Source organism: Neomonachus schauinslandi, chromosome 15 (assembly GCF_002201575.2).
Source record: "Neomonachus schauinslandi chromosome 15, ASM220157v2, whole genome shotgun sequence".
NCBI lineage: Eukaryota > Metazoa > Chordata > Mammalia > Carnivora > Phocidae > Neomonachus > Neomonachus schauinslandi.
This window is the reverse complement of record NC_058417.1, coordinates 13,553,805-13,568,320: the sequence shown is the minus strand read 5'-3', so window position 1 is coordinate 13,568,320 and position 14,516 is coordinate 13,553,805. Positions and strand designations below refer to the sequence as shown.

The 14,516-nt window shown below is 39.9% G+C and overlaps 1 protein-coding gene across 1 annotated transcript; it reads right to left on the bottom strand.

The window, feature by feature from the left end:
* Nucleotides 1–7,441: 7,441 nt before the first annotated feature.
* On the bottom strand, nt 7,442–8,371 carry LOC110593150 (olfactory receptor 1A1). Its single transcript, XM_021704396.1, has one exon. The coding sequence runs from the start codon at nt 8,369–8,371 to the stop codon at nt 7,442–7,444; it is 930 nt and encodes a 309-aa protein (XP_021560071.1).
* Nucleotides 8,372–14,516: the final 6,145 nt, after the last annotated feature.

Genomic DNA, 14,516 nt, shown 5'->3' with positions numbered 1-14,516 from the left:
TCACTGCATCTGCTCAAATTTGTCCTTTTTGTCTCACAATGTTAGAGAACTTTTAATTTTTGTCCATTCTGAGAAATAGGGACAAGATTTCAAGGTTGATTATGACCATGCCAACATATGTCATCCTGGGATGCAGCATTCAAAGAACACCACATGGAGCCTAATAACCACCACATAACATCCCTTTTCTATTTGTTTCAGAACTTGCTGCTAATGTCTGCCCCTTTTACTTATTCATAGGACCCATGAGAAATGTGTTCTAGTAATTTAATCAGCATCCTTGGAAATAAGGTTCTGCTATTCTTAGCTGTAAGCTGGACCAATCTCAAGATCCATTAAATTAAAGATAATTAATTCTGTGAAGTACCCAAAACCCAAAAGGATTGGAGAATCCAGTGTTGTGTCCCTGTTGTAAGCTGGCCTGGGAGACACTAAGGCGTTAAGGAACTGTCATGACACACTGTGGTCTGAGTAGGATCCTAGCATTTTATTCATCAGCAACACATGGAGATCTTTCAAGGCTTGTGGCAACCATCAGAGATTACAGCCCCAGTGCTTCTCATTAACTCTAGACAGTGAGCAATTGTCCTCAGAGGACACATGGTTCTCATATTATCCCTTTCTTCAGAAATAGAGAAGGTGTAATTTTAGAGAAGGAGTACTTTTTCTGCTTTGATTTTTGCCTAAACCCATGGCCCAATGCCACATATTTTAAATTTTCCCATGACTTCCTGGAAAACTAGAGGAGGAATGGAATATGACAGCTGTTATTTATGTTACAAGTGTTAAATAGCAAAATTCAACCAAGTAAATTTGAAGATATAATTGCCTTTATTAAACGATTCATGAATCAGGCAGCTCCCCATCTAGCAAGTAGAGAGGCACTCCAAGGAGCTGTACAAAATGGAAGGTTTTCATAGAAGGAGGGGCAAGAAAGTTATTAACAAAAAAAAAAAAAAAAAAAAAGGATTGCTCTAGGAGGGGTTGTTTGCTAGGGGGAAAAGCAAGTGGTCTTATCATGCAGATGACCTCATATTTCTTTGGGAGATGGTGAAGGCCTATGTGGCAGTCTCATTGGGGCAGATTGAAAAATTTATGACTGACCAATTAAGACTACATTTCTGGGGGAAGTGGAAACTGCAATTAGATTATACATTAAGCATCAGTTTGGGATCTCTAAGTGACACTATTTTGGACTTTTTTTTTTTTTTGAACTCTATCATGCTACTTGTGGAATTCTTCAGCATCTCCTTCAGTCTGCACTGGATAAGTTTGGATTGACGGATTGAAGGTGGTGAGGATAGAAACAGAGGAGGATCATTTCTCTTGTTTGCTTCAAAATTTGCTAACTTCTATGAGCTCATGTTTCTTTCTTTTTTTTTTTTTAAAGATTTTATTTATTTATTTGACAGAGAGAGGCAAAGTGAGAGAGGGAACACAAGCAGGGGGAGTGGGAGAGGGAGAAGCAGGCTTCCTGCAGAGCAGGGAGCCCAATGCGGGGCTCGATCCCAGGACCCTGGGATCATGACCTGAGCCGAAGGCAGACGCCTAACAACTGAGCCACCCAGGCGCCCTGAGCTCATGTTTCTATCTCTGAACTATAGCTCATGCTCTATCAAGGGTGTAGAGTCCTCTCTGCTTGTCAAAGTTCTAGCCATGGCACCTGCTAATGCACACAGCCTGACATATTTAGATATCCCTCAGAATTTTATATCTCCTCAGTGGGTCAGCTGTGGAGTTGAGGGAAGAGCATTCCTCATGAGGAAACTGGGCTCAAATCCCATCTTACTAGACCTGCATCTTACTAATTAAAAGATACTCAATAAGTCACTTCACCTTTTGGAGATACGACTTTCTTATCTGTAAAGGAGGGCTATTTTCTTCTATGCCACAGGGCTACTTTGAAAATTAAAAGACACAGGGATGCCTGGGGGTCTGAGTAGATTAAGCATCTGCCTTTGGCTCAGGTCATGATCCTGGGGTCCTGGGATCAAGCCCCACATCAGGCTCCCTGCTCAGCAGAGAGTCCACTTCTCCCTCTCTTTCTGCCCCTCCCCCACCTGGCTCATGCTCACACACACTCTCTCTTTCCCTCAAATAAATAAATAAAATCTTAAAAAAAGAAAATTAATACACAATAGTATATGTATTACCATAAATACATACAACTGCATACATATGTATATTTGATATTTAATGAAGTTATTTACTTTTTCTAAACCTGCATTGCATGTTTTGAATTTCTTGTGTAGCACTTATAATTTTTTTCTTCTGTTGGCTATTGTCTCATTTTTTTCAGTTGAGTGCCTACTCAAAATTACTGTGACAATACACTGCTATGTGCTTTAGCTGTTACATAAAGGAGACAGATATGTAGCTTGACATCAATTCTAGATTGTACAAGTGTCTTACTTCCCCCACTAGAATCTTCATTCTGCATCATGGTTCCCTTTCTTGAAATTTAGTTGCTCTACAAGACTCTCAGGCTTGAATCTTACACTCTTAGATGATTTCATCTATTTCCATAACTTTACTTATCACTCCACTATGGTCCATGTGCTGTTAATTTTACTCCAAAATTTCATATCTTTCATTCTACTATTTAATTGAATACTTCCATGAAAATGTCCCATAAGAACTCTTGAAAACATGAAATTAGTTTTTCTTTTTTTTTTTATGAAATTAGTTTTTCTTAAATGACTTTCTTGTTCACAATTTTCATTAAATGAATCATTGACTTTTTAGTGAAACCTTAAACCCTTGAAGATATCTCCTTACTACTTTCATAATAATTACTGTATTCTATTGTTTCTATTTCCATTACCTTTGTGTTTACAGTTGACCCTCTAACAACTTGGGGTTAGGGACACCAACCCCCTACACAGTAAAAAATCTGCAAGTAGCTTTTTATTCCCCCAAAGCTTAGCTACTAATAGCCTACTGTCGATTGGAAGCCTTACCAATAACATAAGTAGTCTATTAACACATATTTTGTATGTTGTATTATATACTGTATTCTTACAATAAACTAAGCTAGAGAAAATAAAATATTTATTAAGGGAATCATAAGGAAGAGAAAATACATTTATAGTACTGTTCTGTAAAAATTTTGTGTGTAAGTGGACCCGTGCAGTTCAAACGCATGTTTGTTCAAGGGTCAACTGTAGATCCTCTTTCTATATCTTCACTATTTCTTTAGATTGCTCTGAGCTGTATAATTAAACTGCTGGTCTCATGAGAGACTATGGACTCTGAAAAACAAACTGAGGGTTCTAGAGGGGAGGGGGGTGGGAGGATGGGTTAGCCTGGTGATGGGTATTAAAGAGGGCACGTTCTGCATGGAGCACTGGGTGTTAAACCCAAACAATGAATCATGGAACACTACATCAAAACTAATGATGTAATGTATGGTGATTAACATAACATAAAAAAAAAAAACAACTCCTGGTCTCACTAATCTTCTGCTCCCATACTGCTCTCTGTCTACCCAATTTTAGTTCAACACAAACTCTCATTATTGCTTCATGCAGAGCTTTTATTATCTATAAATCAATCAATCAATCAATCGATCTATTTATCTACATAATACCATAAATACCCCTAGACCCACCATGCAACCTGAAAGTTAGATCTTTAGTAATAATTCATATCTAACTACATGGTATCCCCAGTTGCATTCTCCTGACTCTCCCCTCTTGAATTTCCTCTCATACTGAATCCTATGCTCATCTTTGCCTTGCTTTTGTTTATAATACATTGTTATTGCATATATATCTATTCCCAGAAAGTTTATTTTCTTGTTGGTTTAGCTATTTATAGCCTTATAAAAGGGTATCAATAACAATCTTTGGGGATTTACATTTTTAAATATTACTATTATGTTGCTCAGATTCAGTAAAATTGTAGCATGTATCACCAGGACAGAAAAAGGAATTTCTCTACTGGCTGGAGAGATAACCCAATTACCAAGGACATGTTTTTGCCTTCACACATGAGGGGCAAGAAGGACCATGTCTAGAACTATGTCTGGGGTGAATTTTGTGTTTCTATGCCCAATAATAGAGATGAACAGAAATTACAGCAAAATAATAATAATAATAATAATGATAATAATAATGATAATAATAAAGGCAGTACTATTGTGGACTGAGACCCCTCAGGAATGAAAGTTTGGGTCATCTCAGCAGGTGAAGCCCCAGTGGCAGCTGTTTGACAACTCCCCTCAGAGATGTGAGCATCAGACATGTGGTCATCCCTCTTCTGAGCTCCCAGGTTCTGGTGACACAACCTTTCCCTTTTGTACCTAGGGGAAGTAAGTGTCTTCTTCCTGCAGTTAATAATCTCTGGACCTTCACATCCATCTCTTTCTCCTATAGTCTTTTTCAGGACAAACGTATGTATCTACTTCCCTCTATTTAAAAAAAGTATTTTTTTTTCTTCCAAGTTTTTATCTAAGATCAACGTAGTTAACATATAGTGTAGTGTTGGTTTCAGGGGTAGAATTTAGTGATTTATCACTTACATGGAACACCCAGTGCTCATCACAACAAGTGCCCTCCTTAATGCCCATCACCCAGTTAGCCTATCCTCCCACACACCTCCCCTGCAGCAGCCCCTGATTTGTTCTCTATAGTTAAGAGTCTCTTATGGTTTGCCTCACCCTCTTTATTAAATCTTATTTTTTCCTTCCCTTCTCCATGTTCATCTGTTTTGTTTCTTGAATTCCACATATCAGTGAAATCATATGATATTTGCCTTTCCTTTACTGACTTATTTCACTTAACATAATACCCTCTATTACTTCCATCCATGTCATGGTAAATGGCAAGATTCCATTCTTTTTGATGGCTGAGTAATATTCCATTGCATGTATATACCACATCTTCTTTATCCATTCATCAGTTAATGGACACTTGCACTCTTTCTATAGTTTGGCTATTGGTGATAGTGCTGCTGTATACATTGGGGTGCATGTATCCCTTCAAATCTGTACTTTTGTATCCTTTGGATAAATACCTAGTAGTGCAATTGCTGGATAGTAGGGTAGTTCTATTTTTAACTTTTTGAGGAATCTCCATACTGTTTTCCAGAGTGCACCAGTTTGCATTCCCACCAAAAATGCAAGAGCGTTCCCTCCAGCATCTGTTGTTTCCTGTGTTTCTACTTCCCTATATTAAATCTTCTTGGTATAAAAATACCAGATGTGATTTGTGTTTCCTTAATGGGCCTGAACTGACCCAAACTGACATACCAGCTATATACTGCAGTCTTTTCCAGACTTAGTCAATCCCTGGATATTGGTATGTGGAGTAATTTAAATTATAGTGTTTAAATTATTGCAGGACAGAGTCAAAGGAAATGGGTGAGACAATGACTTAACATACAGATGTAGTGATTTTTATTTGCATTATAAACATACACGTAGATTCTTATGATTACTGCAGGTTACAGTAGAGGACCTTAACTTCCCTTGTCCAAATTAAACAGAGGAATAATGTGAGACTGATATATAGAGTAGCTATGTGGTATGGAGTTCTCCTAAGAACCTACATTTTCTTCATTTATACACTCCTTTTTGGCACTTAATATTTCACTATGGGAAATATTTGAAACATCTCATACCATTTGGCCTTCTTGAGCTTACCCATAACAACAAAATTAACATTGTTGCATTTGTTATTTAAACATACTATTTTTTTAAAGATTTTATTTATTTATTTGACAGAGAGAGACACAGCAAGAGAGGGAACACAAGCAGGGGGAGTGGGAGAGGGAGAAGCAGGCTCCCCATGGAACAGGGAGCCTGATGTGGGGCTTGATCCCAGGACCCTGGGATCATGACCTGAGCCGAAGGCAGACGCTTACTATTGTAGGATTCATATATTCATTTCATACAAATTTATTAAGTAATTACTATATGTCAGCACTGTCTAAGAACTGAGTATACAACAGTGAACAAAACAGATCCCAAATCTTCATACTCTCCTGGGGGAGAGACAGGCAATACATTTATAGAACATTTTAATTGGCCAACCTTGAAAATTCCCTACATGAAATACCTCCATTTCCTCCATTTTGGTCAGTCATTCATACAGATTCATATGCATCTGTAATCAAATCCTTTTCAGTTGAAAAGAAGATAATTGGGATAGTTCTCACCCTTGGTGTTTTAGAGACCCAGAAAGCATTAAATGGTGAATAACGTCATCTTCCAACATCCAAATTCTTCCAACGTGGACAACTAGCTGACAATGTGAATTATCTACAGAAAATAATCATTTTATATTTTTACTGGCAGTTAAAAATAGTAGATAATAAAAGAGCTTGCACACTGTTCTAAGATACACTCAATTCACTTCTTGCTAATGTTACCCTGTTTGGAAATCTGATATTTAGTTACATCACTTATATATTATTAATATTTTGAGAAAGTTTTATAATTTCCTCATGACTGAATCAAATCATAGGTTGTGGGGTTCCTTGGTGGGTATTTAGTGACCTGCTGGATTAATATCTCTGTTTAGGAAATATCACCTACATGTCAGGGTTGATCATCCAGAATCCAAGTCTCATCTTCCCTGGGCTGTACTGGAGAAACAAGGTCACATCATTTTCAACACTGCTCTTTTTTTCTGCATTTATTTGGCACCCCAATTTTTGTCACTGTCATTTTATTTCATGATGTAATTAATTAAGTCAGAATATTTTTTACTTTAAAATGCAATAACTCAATTAATGAGTATCATTTTGTTAAGGTTATAGGCAAAATCTTATGCTCTTTAGAAACAGCCTAAGCAATGATACAATGAACAAAAATCTCTGCCCAGGTCATTTCCTTTAAAGATTTTATTGGATGGGTATATAAAGTCTAGTCTGATTATGTCTATCATTATGAAATTACAGTTCAGAGAGTGATATTTCATTTGTTCATGCCATTTTCCACCATGAATCATTGGGAATACTTTATATCACCAAGACTGTGAGAGGTACAGTGATGTTTTAAGACAGTTCTTGCCCTCAGAGGCTTGTAAGCATAGTAGGGGTAATTAGCATAATAGTAAAAAATCAGACATTTGAATAGTGATTTATAGCCTTTAAATCATGGACTATTGTGATCCTCACACCCTGTGACAATAGTGGGGCAGATATTCTTATTCCTAATATGTTGATGTAGAAGCAGAACTTTGGACTGTCTCAATTTTATTCTTATTATCAGTAGCTTATCTAGGATATGAACCCAATATTCCTGTGCTGCCAAAAGGACAATAGTCTGTACAAAGTGATAAATTAAATGAGATATATCATAAACTCTTTCTAGATTTCAGAGAAGAGGACTTTGTAGCTGAAAAGATCAAAGGCAGCTTCGTGGAGAGGATGAACATTAGGGCTGGATTTCCAAGTGCATCCCAGTTGGTGACTATATTCTTCAGTATCGCATTGGTTATGAGGAGATTCTCTTGCTGAACAGTATGCCCAGGCCAGCCTTCATATCTCGGTTTCTCAGACTATAAATGAAAGGATTTAACATTGGGGTCACTGCCATGTACATCACAGTTATCACTGCATCCTTTAGGCTGTAACTAGTTAGAGGGCGGAAATACATGCCCATGACTGTCCCATAATACAGAGAAACAACTGTGAGGTGGGAACCACAGGTAGAGAAGGCTTTGAGCACACCCTTGGTGGATGGAACCCGTAATATTGTGGAAAAGACATGGACATAGGAGATGATGATGCATAGTAGTGGCATGGAGAAGACCCCAACCCCTAGGTACATCATACGCACATTAAAGTGGATGTCAGAACAGGACAGCTTAAGCAGAGGGGTAATGTCACAGTAGAAGTTGGCTACTTCCTTGTTGTCACAGAAGGACAGACTAGCTGTGAGCAGAGTGTGGGGGAGGGCATTAGCATTTCCAACCACCCAAGACCCAACAACTAGGAGGGCACAAGTCCGTGGCCTCATAATTGTTGTGTAATGAAGTGGGCGGCTGATGGCCACAGCACGATCATATGCCATCACAGCCAGAATATAGCTATCTGTGTTACCCAAGGCAATCATGAAATACATCTGTGTTAGGCATCCTCCAAAGGAGATAACTTTGCTGTGCAAGAGATGGTTGGCCAGCATTTTAGGGATGGTTACAGAGGAGAAGAGGATGTCAACAAAGGAGAGATTGGCAAGGAAATAATACATGGGGTTTTGAAGGCGAATGTCAGAGCGAATGGCCAAGATGATGAGCAGATTTCCAATCAATGTGATGGGGTAAATGAATAGGAAGAGGATGAAGAAGAAGTCTTCCTGGTCCTGCTGACCAGTAACTCCCAGGAGGATGAACTCCAGGGTAGAGGATTGGTTGTCTTCCCTCATGGGTCCTTTGTTAAGAAAGGGGGAGAGGAATCCAGAAATATTAGTGGAGTTACTGTAATGATCTTCCTTATCCATCAGCTTTGGTTCAAGTGACCAGCAATCTCTATGAAGCATTTACTGAATCCAGAGATAGCCAACATTTTGGGCAATTATCCTTGTTGATCAGTGGGACTGATCAACAATTAGCCCTTGACACTCATGTCTAAGAAGTGAGCAATCTGTGAAGCAAAGATGTCCATCCTCCTCCATCCCAGAACCATCCCTCAAACACCTAGGATTTAATCAATTAAGAAGTTCTTTTTATATTGCATGTGCTAGATACTTTGCTAGGCTTATGGAAAAAATATGTGCAAAATACAGTGTTTAATCCACTTATTCAACATGTAAGACATAGTCTTTGCTCTCAGGGACTTCACGGTGTAATGGAAAAGCCAAAAGTCACATGCTAATTTTATTACACTTGACAAAGAAAGGGGAGCATTTTGGAATCTTTGACAAAATAGGCCAGTGCAAAGGATGTGTTTTTACAAGGACAAGCCATAAATTTGGGAATTGTTCCAATGACCAAACTAATAGTGATCCCAGAGCCCAGGAAGTAGCAGGTATCTACACTGACACTGGATGATTGTAAGTCACCAGGATCACTGGGTTTATGTCCTAGCAAAAACAAGCCTAGTGAATTTCCTCCCCAAATATCCCCTTTTCTTTTTTCTTTCTTTCTTTTTTTTAAGATCTTATTTATTTGACACAGAGGGACATAGCGAGAGAGGGAACACAAGCAGGGGGAGTGGGAGAGGGAGAAGCAGGCTTCCCGCGGAGCAGGGAGCCTGATTTGGGGCTCGATCCCAGGACGCTGGGATCATGACCTGAGCTGAAGGCAGACGCTTAACGACTGAGCCACCCAGGCGCCCCAATATCCCCTTTTCTAAGAAGAATTTGACCACCTCCTTTGATAGGGCGTATCTCTTTGGAGAACTCTCTAATATTGATAATCACACAGCTTTTCTCTTCCCTTTCTTTCTTATTTCTTTTGTTGAGTGATCCAACTCCTTAGTCATTTCAACTAGTGCTTAGTAAACTCTTGGGTCTATATCTCTAGGCTTGACCTCTCTTTCCCATATTTCTACATGCAGCTATCTTGCTAACATGTCTGTCCAAACACTATACTCTGCACTCCAACCTAAGTAGTTTGCAAGCTTATTTGCAAAGGAAAACCATACTTTGTTTATTTTAATAACCCCAGAGAGACTGTTGTAGAAAATTGTGTGCACTCGATATCTCTTGGGTTAAATCGAGGTTTATATTTTGGGCTCCCCACATGTGGGAGGTTCAGAAGCACACTCATCCAGTGTATCCCTCACTTCTACATCTGATCTTGTTGATTGTTCATTTAAAATAATTCTTACATAACTCAACTTTTCTACTTATGGTTTTGGGACTTTAGCTTAGATCATCATCATTTTCTGCCTGAAATATTGTAATGCTCCCATAACTGCTTGCATACAGATTCTCTCCTCTTTGATTCACTTGCTTTCTGAGGCATACTAATGATGGCAGAGACTGCTAGCTGTCATCCAAATCCCTGTTGTTCTCTTCTTCCTGGACACACAATTAAATTACATTTCTCAGGCTCCCTTGCACTGAGGTGTGTTCATGTGACTGAGTTTTGGTCGATCCATCGTAATCCAAGTGTTCCAGTTCTGGGCTTCCTCCAACTAGATGGAAATGGCCAGGAGGCTGAATGGGTTGGTGAAGTCACATGGGAGAACGAGCTTGTGTTCCTAGTTCTCCATATCCAGTGGAGCCATGCATCACCAAGGGTACCCACAGGGACTGTTATGTAGGAGAGAAATAGACTTTATTCTGTTTAAACCATTATATGTTTTGTGACCTATTTGTTATTGTAGTTCAGGATATCCTAAGAATTCACTAATTTTTCTAAGGGGCACTCTACTCAAAAATTAATTCGATCTATATTTAATTCAACCACTAATTCTCAATGTCTCCTGTAGTGCCTGTGTGAATTATATGCTGGGCACAGGGATGCAGTTCTCATTATATTTTCTCCAAATATCATGTACTTTAAAAAAAATCTCTATACTTAAGGAATTTGGTTTTCTCTTTTGAAATGCCTTTCCCTATCTTCACACATAATATATAAGGGTTCAGAGGGTTCAATAAAGCTAAAGGGCTAAGAGACTATGAATAGTTCATATGGTCTGTAATGTTTCAGAGGTGGGGCTTTTGGCAACATGGAGGATTAAGCTAATGTTGACAAGTCCCCCCAATTAAAACACATAGGGATTCTAGATAACAATGAAAACTTAAAAAAAAAAAATGCATGTAGTTAAACCTAAAGGAGAGAAATGGGAATACCTGGGTATGAGAAATAAGAAGAAAACTCAGAACAAGTGTTGTCAGCCATAGTTGATGATGATCTTGAGAACTTGGGTTCTAGAGCCAAGGTTTTGGTCCTAATGTTGCTACTACGTCTCTGTGTGACTTTAGGCAATTCAATTCACCACTTTTTGTCTGATAAAATGACAAAAATAATTCTACTTACCTTTTGGATGTTTTGTGAGGGTCAAAGGAAGTAATGCAGGTAGTATAGTTGCTGGCTATCTATCCTTGATTTGTCACTGTATAAAGACTCATTTCTCAAACATTCACAGCTCCTACTGAGGAGTCAGCTCAGATGCTATCAAAAAGGGTTTTGGTCCTGTGGCCTTCCCTCCTCTTCCACGAATGGGAAGTTCACAGCCAGCTGCTGTAGCACTTGTTAACATTCCTCCCGGGGGGGCAGGCATGCTGCAGAAAGGGCCATGAGTAGGCCTGGAGAGCAGGTCTCTGATCCTCTGGACCTGAGGTGAAGGAGCTGGGACGGGGATGGTTTGGAAAGAAGAGCCCTGAGTTTCCTAATCATGGAGCAGAAGGGGTGACTGTTCTAGATGGGGCCTGAAGATGAGGACTCTAGCTTCCTCCTCAGGAAGCAAGGTGGTCATAGAATAGAGAAAATTAGTTATTTACCAGGTTATAACATCTCCGGAAACATGACTCCCTCAGGTCTTCACTCTGGCCATAGTCAGAGTAATTGTTGAGACTCATTACACACTCCTACAGCTGTGCCGTGAGGAGACAATGATTCTCAAGAGTAATCTTTCCCAGAGTTCTTTTCTGGAAGGAAGAATGGGCAAGAGGGTTTCCCAGAGAATGTGTCTCCAGGGTCCAAACTCTGAGCTGACCTCTTCCAGCCACTTTGTTGGAATATGGGCCCCCGTCCTCTGCTTCAGCACAGATTGGAATGTCTCCTTGGGTGCTGCAAAGACTGTGGTACAATTGAGCAAAAGAAATAATCAACAAAATGAAACAATGATGTATATATATTGCAAACCAGATATTCGGTAAGGGGTTAATATCCAAAATACTTGCAAACCATATATTTGGTTTCCTTAAATGTTTGTTAAAATTCACCAGTGAAGCTCTCAGATCCAGGGATTTTCTTTGTTGGGCAATTTTTGATTACCGATGTAATCTCCTTACTAGTTATAGGTCTATTCAGATTGTTTCTTCATGATTTAGTCTTGGTAGGTGGTGTGTTTCTAGGAATTGTGCATATAATTATTTGTAATGATCTTTTATTATCCTTTTTTATTTCTCTACAGAAATAACGTCCCCACTTTCATTTCTGATTTTAGTAAGTTGAGTCTTCTTTCTTTTTTCCTTAGTCTATCCAGCTAATTTTTTTTGTCAATTTGGCTGATCTTTTGGAGAACCAACTTTAAGTTTTATTGACATTTTCTATCGTTTTTCTATTCTCCATTTATCTTTCTCTGCTCTAATCTTTATATTTCCCTTCTTCTGCTAGCTTTGGGTTTTAGCGTGTTCTTTTTCTAGTTCCTTAGGTTGTAAATTTAGGTTATTGATGTGAGCTCATTCCTATTTTTTAATGTAAGCAACTTTAGCTATTAATTTCCCCTTTAGCACTGATTTTGTTGCATCCCATAAGTTTTGATATGTTGTATTTTTACTTTCATTTGTCTCTGAGTATTTTGCAATTTTCCTTGTGATTTGTTCTTTGATCCATTGGTTATTTAAAAGTGTGCTTTTAAATTTCCACAATTTTGTGAAATTTCCAGTTTTCTTTATGTGATTGATTACTATTTTTATCTCATTGTGATCAAGAAAGATAGTTTCTGTATTTATTTATTTATTTATTTATTTATTTATTTTATTATGTTATGTTAGTCAGCATACAATACATCATTAGTTTTTTAAATTATTATGTTATGTTACTCACCATACATTACATCATTAGTTTCTGATGTATGTTCCATGATTCATTGTTTGCATATAACACCTAGTGCTCCATGCAGAACGTGCCCTCTTTAATACCCACCACCAGGCTAACCCATCCCCCCATGCCCCTCCCCTCTAGAACCCTCAGTTTGTTTCTCAGTGTCCATAGTCTCTCATGGTTCGTCTCCGCCTCTGATTTCCCCACCTTCATTTTTCCCTTCCTGCTATCTTCTTTTTTTTTTTAATTAACATATAATGTATTATTTGTTTCAGAAGTACAGGTCTGTGATTCAACAGTCTTGCACAATTCACAGCGCTCACCATAGCACATACCCTCCCCAATGTCTATCACCCAGCCCTCCCATCCCTCCCACCCCCCACCACTCCAGCAACCCTCAGTTTGTTTCCTGAGATTAAGAATTCCTCATATCAGTGAGGTCATATGATACATGTCTTTCTCTGATTGACTTATTTCGCTCAGCATAACACCCTCCAGTTCCATCCATGTCGTTGCAAATGGCAAGATCTCATTCCTTTTGATGGCTGCATAATATTCCATTGTATATATATACCACCTCTTCTTTATCCATTCATCTGTCGATGGACATCTTGGCTCTTTCCACAGTTTGGCTATTTTGGACATTGCTGCTATAAACATTGGGGTGCACGTACCCCTTCGGGTCCCTACATTTGTATCTTTGGGGTAAATACCCAGTAGTGCAATTGCTGGATTGTATGGTAGCTCTATTTTCAAATTTTTGAGGAATCTCCATATGTTTTCCAGAGTGGCTGCACCAGCTTTATATGCCATTTTCTTGACATTATCCACACTTTCCTTAAATTCTTTGATCACTTTTGAGATAATTGTTTTAAAGTCTTTTTCTAGGGAGGGGGGAAAGATGGTGGAGGCGTAGGGGACCCTATTTCAACTGGCCCCTGGAATTGAGCTGGATATCTACCAGACCACTCTGAGCACCCACGAAACCAGCCTGAGATGTAAGAAGATCTGGATCTCTACAAACAGAATATCACAGGCAGTTGGTTTTGAGGTACGAAGCAGAGAGCCGTGATTCTGTGGGCAGATATTGGAGGATAAACGGAGGCGGGAGGGTGCCTGGATGTGGGGATCCTACACCAACGGTGAGTGACAGCCTCGCGCGCTGTGGACGGGGCAGACTCGCAGACCGGTAGTGTCGGGAAAGAACTTTAGGGCAGCCCCCAGGGTGGAAAACCGGACCAGAGGGGTCATGCGCACGTGAACTGCAGGCCCCCTGGACAGAAACCGGAGCAATGGTCGCGCACACGTGAACTGCAGCCTCCGAGATGGAAACCCGGTGTGCCAGGGTCACTCTGGTGAACTGCAACCCCCGGGAGTGGAAACCCCAACCGGCGGAGTCACGCGTGTGCGAATTGGGAGTGGCTGGCGGTTTTAGAAGCACAAAGGGCAGAGACATGCCCTGACCTGGAGGCAGGACTGGGAGCACTGTGGAGGGGCTCACAACCCAGGACGCTGCAGTTTATAGCAGCACGGACAGAAACAGAGACAGTGTGGCCTGGAGAACTCACTGAAGAACAGACTGAGGTCTCTCTGCTCTGAGGCAGAGGGTTGGAAACTGTCTCTTCTGCTCTGACTCACGGAAGAGATGCAGAAAGCCACCAGGGAAAGCCGCCAGAGAACAAAAGCCCCAAAGACTGATTCCCACTGAGCCCATCCCCCGCCACAGGGGTGTAGGGCAACTCCGCCCAAACAGGGTTTCCTGAGTAACAGCGTGGCAGGCCCCTCCCGCAGAAGACAGGCTGGGAAAACAAGAGGCCAGCAACCCTAAGGTCCCAAGAAAACAGGTGCATC

Excerpts from the sequence above, each read along its gene's own strand:
- LOC110593150 (XM_021704396.1), bottom strand. The coding sequence starts at position 8,371 with ATGAGGGAAGACAACCAATCCTCTACCCTGGAGTTCATCCTCCTGGGA.